Below are 10,000 nucleotides of genomic sequence, written 5' to 3'. Positions count from 1 at the left end.
TAAAACTGGNATTATCAGCAACCATCACTTCTGTGTTCCAATGGCACATTGTGTTAGCTAATCCAAGTTTATCATTTTAAAAGGCTAATTGATCATTAGAAAACCCTCTTGCAATTATGTTAGCACAGCTGAAAACTGTTGATCTGATTAAAGAAGCAATAAAACTGGCCTTCTTTAGACTAGTTGAGTATCTGGTGCATCAGCATTTGTGGGTTCAATTACAGGCTCAAAATGGCCGGAAACAAATAACTTTCTTCTGAAACTCGTCAGTCTACTCTTGTTCTGAGAAATGGAGGCCATTCCATGAGAGAAATTGCCAAGAAACTGAAGATATCATACAATGCTGCGTACTACTCCTTTCACAGAACAGCGCAAACTGGCCCTAACCAGAATAGAAAGAGGGGTGGGAGGCCCCGGTGCACAACTGAGCAAGAGGACAAGTACATTAGTGTCTAGTTTGAGAAACAGATGCCTCACAATTCCTCAACTGGCAGCTTCATTAAATAGTACCCGCAAAACACCAGTCTCAACGTCAACAGTGAAGAGGCGACACCGGGATGCTGACAGGGTGAGAATAGAAAACCTGGCCTGATATACACATTATATCTACGTGTCCATATCTACATGGCCGTCCGAATGTGTCCCACGTGGTATCGTATTCCCTATGTAGAGCACTACATTTGACATTTTACCAAAAGTAGTGCACTATATGGGGAATAGGTTGAGATTTGGAACACAGGCATATTCTTTCATGTTGAGAGAGAAAGGGAGAGAGGAAGAGAGAGAGGGAGAGAGAGGGAGGGAGGGATAGGGAGAGAGAGGGAGAGAGAGGGAGGGAGGGATAGGGAGAGAGAGAGAGGGAGGGAGGGAGAGAGGGATAGGGAGAGGGGGAGAGGGAGAGAGGGATGAAAATATGACAATGTTGTTTGTTATTGGCTTCTTTTTCTCTCCGTTTGACGTGTGGTCACAAATGAAACAGGACTTTATCTGAGAAATATAAATGAAATACAAGTGCTGCCTACCTGTTCTCCTTCTAATGTAATTAGTTGCTCTCTGCTAGTGTGTTATTTACAAACAGAAAGCGGTAAACTGTGACAACCAATTTCACACATCCCAGACAACAAAGTCAGTGGAAGGCTTTACAGGAGCCCAGCCATTACCAATGTACTGCCTGTACTCTTTCATGCAATTCCCTAACATTTCACTGTTGTAATCACTCCAAATAGGCTGTGAATGCCTCTAATATTGGATTACTCAGCAAACACAAACAGATGCTTTCCACAATCCCTTAAAAACAAAAACACTGGATGCATCCCTGGAGAACAAAAAGGTACAACAAAGGTTTTTGGAAAACAAAAACATTTTGGAGGAAAAAGATGCATGAAAAGTTCAGCATCATAGTCAATTGGTTGAATTACAGCTTCTCTCTCTTTGAGCTAAATGCGTATGCCTTGTGTGCTGTGTGGGCCATGTTTGATCTGCATTTGGCTCAGTAGGCAGGTACTGTATGAGGGCCTGAAGGCTGATGTGTCTCTGTCCTCCTGGGCGTTCTATCTGATTATCATAATTGTAGTTAATTACCAAGGAAATGGCCGGTGAGTCTCAGCCGTGCTGTGTGCAGCGAATGAAATGGAAGTTCGCTGGAGATGAGGGGTGTCCCCTCTCCACATGAACAAGCACACACACACGCAAGCTCATATTTAACATATTATTGGACAATTCCAACCAACAAAAATCTTTAAGTATTTCTTTCATTAGTCCATTGTTGATATAGTCCCAAAATGTTTTGCATGTCAGCAATCAAGTCTTCAATATATATAAATTTCAAAATATAGAAATACAGCTGGTATGATGCATAATGGGCTGGGGTTTGTTTCTTTTCCATTTAAATATCTAAAAATGAGCACAGAATATTTGCATTAGATGTATTTGCTTCCTAAAGGAAGCCCTTACTTATATTGTATTATTGTTACACCATACATAAAGATACAGTTACCCCATCTGTATCCCATCGGAACCCACACACCTGCCTGATCTCTGCTTAGACTGTACGTCATCATTCACGGCTGTCCTCGGTGTCTGCCTTCCTCTCCCCCTGTCTCCCCTGGCCTGTCCTGTAGGCAGTATGTGTGTGTGACTGTGCAGATCTTCTTCCCCTTGTCACGGCCATCGTCGAAAGGAGACCAAGGTGCAGCGTGGTGAGCGTACATTTTATTTTATTATAGTAAATGTCGCCAACAAAACAAGAAAACAAAGAAACGAACGTGAAGCTTAACAGGGCATTAGTGCCACTAACAAAGATAACTACCCACAAACACCAAAGGAAAAAAGGCTGCCTAAGTGTAACGGATGTGAAATGGCTAGCTAGTTAGCGGGTACGCGCTACTAGCGTTTCAATCAGTGTACGTCACTTGCTCTGAAACCCTATTAGAGTGGTTGCCCCTTGCTCTGCAAGGGCCGTGGCCTTTTGGAGCGATGGGTAACGATGCTTCGTGGCGACCGTTTTTGATGTGTGCAGAGGGTCCCTGGTTCGCGCCCGTGTCGGGGCGAGGACGTACTAAAGTTTATACTGTTACATTGATGCTGTTGACCCGGGTTGCTGCGGAAAAAGGAGCGGTTGAAAGGGGTGAGTTAACGGATGTGAAAGGCTAGCCTAGTTAGCGGTACGCGCTACTAGCGTTTCAATCAGTTTACGTCACTTGCTCTGAAACCTATTAGTAGTGTTGCCCCCTTGCTCTGCCAGGGCCGCGCTTTTTGGGACGATGCGGTAACGACGCTTCGTGGCGTGACTGTTGTTGATGGTGTGCAGAAGGTCCCTGGTCGCGCCCGTGTCGGGGCGAGGGACGGTCTAAAGTTATACTGTACATAACGTATGATTCCCAATCAGAGACAACGAATGACAGCTGTCCCTGATGAGAACCATACCCGGCCAAAACATAGATATACAAAACATAGAATAAAGAACCAGAATGCCCACCCAAATCACACCCTGACCAAACCAAATAGAGGACATAAAAAGGCTCTCTAAGGTCAGGGCGTTGACAGTACCCCCCCAAAGGTGCGGACTCCGCCCAAAACCTTAAACCTATAGGGGGAGGGTCCGGGTGGGCATCTATCCGCGGGTGGCGCTCTGGTGCGGACTTAGACCCCGCTCCACCTCTGGCTCACCCCACTTAGGTGGCGCCTCTGGTGCGGGGACCCTCGTCGCCCACCCTGACTGGCTGTCCCTCGCTACAGGCCCCGCGACGTGGACCCTCCGCTGCAGGGCCCTGGACTGGGAACCACTCGCTGCAGAACCCGGACTGGGACCCTCGTTGCAGAACCCGGACTGGGGACCCTCGTTGCAGGCCCCGGACTGGGGAACCCTCGCTGCAGGGCCTGACGGGACCCTCGCTGCAGGACCGACTGGGACCTCGCTGCAGGCCTGGACTTCGGAACCCTCGCTGCAGAACCCGGACTGGGACCCTCGTTGCCAGAAACCCGGACTGGGGACCCTCGTTGCAGGCCCCCGGACTGGGGACCCTCGCTGCAGGCCCTGGACTGGGAACCCTCGCTGCAGGCCCCGGACTGGGAACCCTCGCTGCAGGCCCCGGACTGGGGACCCTCGTTGCAAGCCCCGGACTGGGGACCATCACTGGAGGCTCCGGACTGGGGACCGTCGTTGGAGGCTCCGGACTGGGGATCGTCACTGGAGGCTCCGGACTGGAGTACGTCGCTGGAGGCTCTGTGCCATGGATCGTCACTCGAGGCTTCGTGCCATGGATCATCACTCGAGGCTTCGTGCCATGGATCATCACTGGAGGCTTCGTGCCATGGATCATCACTGGAGGCTTCGTGCCATGGATCATCACTGGAGGCTTCGTTCGTGCAGCAGGCACAGGACTCACCAGGCTGGGGAGACACACAGGAGGCCTGGTCCATGGAGCAGGCACAGGACTCACCAGGCTGGGGAGACACACAGGAGGCCTGGTCCGTGAAGCAGGCACAGAACTCACCGGGCTGGAGAGACACACTGGAGGCCTGGTGCGTGGGGCAGGCACCGGATACACTGGGCCATGGAGGCGCACTGGAGGTCTCAAGCGTAGAGCTGCCACAACCCGTCCTGGCTGGATGGTTACTTTAGCAAATGCGGGGTGCTGGCACAGGATGCACTGGGCTGTGCAGGCACACCGGAGACTTCAGTACGCAGAGCCGGCGCAGGATATCCTGGGCCGTAGAGCCGCACTGGCGGCTAGATGCGCTGAGCCGGCACCATCCGTCCTGGCTGGATGCCCACTCTAGCCCGGCCGATGCGGGGAGCTGGAATGTAGCGCACCGGGCTGTGAATGCGCACTGGAGACACCGTGCACTCCACCGCATAACACGGTGCCTGACCAGTACCACGCTCCCTACGGTAAGCACGAGAAGTTGGCTCAGGTCTCCAACCTGACTCAGCCAATCTTCTCGTGTCCCCCCCTCCAAAAATGTTTTGGGGCTGCCTCTCGTGCCTGCTTCGTTGCCGTGAATCCTGGTATCGTTGTCATTCCTCCCTCGCTACTTCCGCCTGTTTCCATGGCATTGTCTTGTCCCCTACCATAACCTGCTCCCATGTCCAAGACGTTCTCCACTCTCTCTTCTCCCGGGCCCAGGATCCCTGCTCCTCCTGGCCACGCTGCTTGGTCCTTTGGTGGTGGGTAGTTCTGTCACGGCCGTCGTCGAAAGGAGACCAAGGTGCAGCGTGGTGAGCGTGCATTTTCTTTTATTATAGTAAATGTCGCCAACAAAACAAGAAAACAAAGGAACGACCGTGAAGCTTAACAGGGCATTAGTGCCACTAACAAAGATAACTACCCACAAACACCAAAGGAAAAAAGGCTGCCTAAGTATGATTCCCAATAAGAGACAACGAATGACAGCTGTCCCTGATTGAGAACCATACCCGGCCAAAACATAGAAATAAAAAACATAGAAATAAAGAACATAGAATGCCCACCCAAATCACACCCTGACCAAACCAAATAGAGACATAAAAAGGCTCTCTAAGGTCAGGGCGTGACACCCCTGTGCTGTTGGTAAAATGTGACAGCACTGCATGCTGATCTTGTCTTTCCCTTCCTGTCCTGTAGGTACTACGTATGTGTGACTGTGCTGATCTACTTCCTGCCTCTGCTGGTGATGGGCTGTGCCTACCTAGTGGTGGGCCTCACCCTCTGGGCCAGTAACATACCTGGAGACTCCTCTGACCGCTACAAGGAGCAGCTCACTGCCAAACGCAAGGTACAGTATAAAGATACTATAAGCCTGGGTGTACATGCTCATAGCCAAATGCAAGGTTCCAATTATGAGTTTGTAGGGTAAAGATGTACTGCAGGGCTTTGGTAAGAAGCAGACTGTGACGTCATTCAGTACAGTGCTTTGAGAGTAGTCAAGGATCATATCACTTCCACCTTACCTGACACCCTAGACCCACATCCATTTGCTTACCACCCCAATAGGTCCACAGACGATGCAATCGCCATCACACTGCACACTGCCCTATCCCATCTGGACAAGAGGAATACCTATGTAAGAATGCTGTTCATTGACTATAGCTCAGTATTCAACACCATAGTATCCTCTAAGCTCATCATTATGCTTGAGGCCCTGGATCTCAACCCGGCCCTGTGCAATTTGGTCATGGACTTCCTGACGGGCCATCCAACAGGTGGTGATGGTAGGAAACAACATCACCACTTCGCTGATCCTCAACACTGGGTGTGTGCTCAGCCCCCTCCTGTACTCCCTGTTCACCCATGACTGCGTGGCCATTTCCTTGGCGTGCACACCACACACCACGGYCAAACTGAAATGGTCCATCCACACAGACAGTGTGGTGAAGAAGGCGCAACAGCGCCTCTTCAACCTCAGGAGGCTGAAGAAATTTGGCTTGTCACCTAAAACCCTCACAAACTTTAACAGATGCCCACAACCGCAATGCTCTCCAGAGGGTGGTGCGGTCTGCACAATTCATCACCGGGGGCAAACTACCTGCCCTCCAGGACACCTAAAGCCCCCGATGTCACATGAAGGCCAAAAAGATCATCAAGGACAACAACCACCCGAGCCACTGCCTATTCACCCCGCTACCATCCAGAAGGCGAGGTGAGTACAGGTACATCAAAGCTGGGACCGAGAGACTGAAAAACAGCTTCTATCTCAAGGCCATCAGACTGTTAAACAGCCATCACAGCCAGTTACCTTAGCTTTCTTGGGAACAGGAACAGTGGTGGCCCTCTTGAAGCATGTGCGAACAGTAGACTGGGATAGGGATTGATTGAATATGTCTGTAAACACACCAGCCAGCTGGTCTGCGCATGCTCTGAGGATGCGGCTAGGGATGCTGTCTGGGCCGGCAGCCTTGCGAGTGTTAACACGTTTAAATGTTCTACTCGCGTTGGCTGCGGTTAGATATTGCTGCACTGTCGGAACTAAAAGCACAAGCATTTCACTACACTTGCAATAACATCTGCTAACCATGTGTATGTGAACATTAAGATTTGATTTGATTAACCCTGCATGGGTTTACATCATAGAACACATGTATCCTATGGTTTACATGCTCTGCCAGCAACTGTACATCAATGAGACCCTAGGGAATTTTGTAGTATCAGTATCTTGGGTTTATGGGGCTAGCTCTATGCCTCTATGTTTATCTCTACTTTGACTTCTAGGTAGTGAGGAGAAACACACATGTGTACCGCATGCTAGAGCTCTCTCCGACTGAGCCATTCATTATGGACACATAGTTAGCAGATATGTTTGGTTATGAGCTAGGGTCTATTTTCCTGAATTTCCGCCTGACTGACGTGCCCAAAGTAAACTGCCTGTTACTCAGGCCCAGAAGCCAGGATATGCATAMAATTGGTAGAATTGGATAGAAAACACTTTGACGTTTGTAGAAATGTTAAACTAATGTATGAGACTATAACACAATTGACATGTTAGGCAAAAATCCAAAGAAAAACCAACCGGAATGTTTTTTGTTTTTTTATTTCCCAGGCTCTTATAATGGAAAGCTATGCAATTCTAGCTCCCAGATTTCAATTCCTAAGGCTTCCACTKGATGTCAAGAGTCTTTGTTTAAGATTTCAGGCTTGTTTCTTCCAAAACGAGCCTGGGACTCTTTGGTACAAATAGTCCCAGTGGGAAATCAGTCTGTCGCCATGTGACGATTTTACTTTTCTATTGAACATACTTCTTTCTGTATGAAATATTGTAGTTTATTTACATTTTAGGATACCTGAGGATTACATAGAAACATCGTTTGACTTGTTTGAACAAAGTTTAGCGGTAGCTTTTTGGACTCCTTTGTCTGCATGTTGAAGGAGTGGATTACTGAAATCGATGGCGCCAACTAAACAGACTTTCTGGGATATAAAGAAGGATTTTATCTAACAAAACAAACATTCTGTCACGATCGTGGTAATGGACGGACCAAGGCGCAGCGTGTGTAGAGTTCCACATCTTTATTACGGTGAAACTTCAAACAAAAACAATAAACCAACAACAAAAACGTGACATCAGTGGTGCAACAAACACAATATCCCACAAAGCAGGTGGGAGAAAGGGCTTCCTAAATACGATCCCCAATTAGAGGCAACGATTACCAGCTGCCTCTAATTGGGAACCATACAACCCACCAACCTAGAAGTAGAATGACTAGAACACCCCCCCTAGTCACGCTCTGACCTAAACACCATAGAGAACCAAGGGCTCTCTATGGTCAGAGCGTGACACATTCATGTTGTAGCTGGGTCCCTTGGGATTGCAAACAGAGGAAGATTTTCAAAAGTAAGTGATTTATTTAATCGCTATTTGTGATTTTATGAAGCCTGTGCTGGTTGAAAAATATGTTGATATGAGGCGCCGTCCTCAAACAATCGCATGGTATGCTTTCGCTGTAAAGCCTATTGTAAATCGGACAATGCAGTCAGATTAACAAGAATTTAAGCTCTTAAACAATATAAGATACTTGTATGTTCATAAATGTTTAATATTAAGATTATTTATTTGAATTGCGCGCCCTCCAATTTCACCGGATGTTGTCGACAGGTGTCCCGCTAGCGGAATACCTGCTTCCAGGAATGCTTCCAGGAATACTCCTGGGATAGCACTATAAAGGGAACATGGCATCCTAAACAACTCTACTGCATCAACTTCAGGTCAAGCCAGAGAAACAGAGAGAGGAGTTGAAAGTTTGTCAATGTTTACTTCTTCCTTCATGACTCATGAAATAAACACGACAACACCCTGAGCTTCAAGCTCTCTCTACTCCTGTCATCATTTCCCAACTGACAGCTACATGTCTGATTGTTTCTTATTCCTCTAACATACATCGTCTTCCACTTTCTTTATGCTGTCTTGTCCCCTTTCTGAATGACTGAATTGGACACAGAAGTACATTTAGAACTAATTAAATAGAATATCTGTGGAATGGATTAATTGAGCCCAACCCTTTGTGGTATCTGTGTCTCTGTCTGTGTTAGGTGGTGAAGATGATGATCGTGGTGGTGTGTACGTTTTCTTTCTGCTGGCTGCCCTACCACGTGTACTTCCTGCTCCACCTGTTCTTCCCCCTCCTGTTTGAGACGCTCTACATCCAACAGGTGTACCTGGCTGTCATGTGGCTGGCCATGAGCTCCACCATGTACAACCCTATCATCTACTGCTGTCTCAACGATAGGTAGGTACACTACCACTAAATACAACACACACACACACACCACACACACACACACACACACACACACACACACACACACACACACACACACACAGGTACGCCACACACACACAAGGTCGCATGCACACACACAAGCAGGTACACTACACTACACTACACTACACTACACTACACTACACACAAACACACACACTACACACACACAGGTACGCACACACACACACACACAATTGTTTATCATTCTCTTTAASACCTGTTTTTATTATGTACATAGATTATTCATTGCATTATTTATAAGTTATGGACTGTTCAGCACATATTATTCATAACTTTTACCACTGTGGTGAAGGCAAAATGAAAAATACTTATTTGAATTCCTGCATGAAAAACAACCACTTGCTCTCATATGACTTGTTGACATCCTGGGTATGGCACCATAATAGTAAAACCTCTATGAGTTTGTTTTTTAATGATTTTTTAATTGTTTTGGAAAGACAGATGGCTAATATTGCATTTGTAACCAAGTGGGAAGTGTGAATCTACCACCATAGAGTTAGATGGTATGGATACTGTCATTGAGGGCTTCACCATTTTTAAGTAGTCAGCTGGGTGGGATGATTCCATCCGGTTCATCATTGTGAGCAAACATTCCGTAACTGAAGGTAGCAGGAAATCACCAACCATGGCTTTTTACATGTTCAAACAATACACTCTAGATGGCAGTATGTACCTTTTTAGTTTGCCAACTAATAGAAGTAGAAGAAAATGGACTACTTTAAAATGGAGATGGCCTCAATGGCGCTGCCCGTGCGCTCACAGACGCCATAATGGAACATATATAAAGATGATATCTATCATTTTATATGTTTCCCACATATGACTGGGAAAAGTACATTTGAATGGCCCTCCAACTGGTAATTACTAGCAGGAAACCTGTCTATCATCCTTGAGCTCCAATTGGGAGGTGGGAATTTACCAGTTGTGAAGTTGTAAACACCAATTGGATGCATTCACATGCACTTGCTGAGAAACATCRGATTAGCTAATAGCCAACAAGCTGTGTCAACCATAAACTAAAAGTACAGCTATCAGGCTCGTAAAGAAATGGTCTTCAAAAACCATATTAATAAATTGCTTTTTTTTTTAAAACTGTTTCGTAGTTAAATGCTGAAAATGTTGTTATCGAGGTAATTTCCTTAGTAGGTGTAACGAAAGTCGTCGGGAGAAGGAGAGGAGGACCAAAGTGCAGCGTGGTACGTATCCATAATTACTTTTAATCAAGATGAATACACGAACAAA

The 10,000-nt window shown here is 47.0% G+C and overlaps 1 protein-coding gene across 1 annotated transcript in view; it reads left to right on the top strand.

Annotated features, from left to right (window-relative positions):
* LOC111957486 (substance-P receptor-like) overlaps positions 1-8,705 on the top strand; it is a 32,885-nt gene extending 24,180 nt beyond the window's left edge. Inside the window, 2 exon segments of the mRNA XM_023978318.1 lie at positions 5,106-5,256; positions 8,505-8,705. Of these exon segments, the coding sequence (XP_023834086.1) occupies positions 5,106-5,256; positions 8,505-8,705 (352 nt within the window).
* Positions 8,706-10,000: the final 1,295 nt, after the last annotated feature.

Source organism: Salvelinus sp. IW2-2015, linkage group LG33 (genome assembly GCF_002910315.2).
Source record: "Salvelinus sp. IW2-2015 linkage group LG33, ASM291031v2, whole genome shotgun sequence".
Taxonomy (NCBI): domain Eukaryota; kingdom Metazoa; phylum Chordata; class Actinopteri; order Salmoniformes; family Salmonidae; genus Salvelinus; species Salvelinus sp. IW2-2015.
This window is presented reverse-complemented; position numbering and strand designations above follow the sequence as displayed.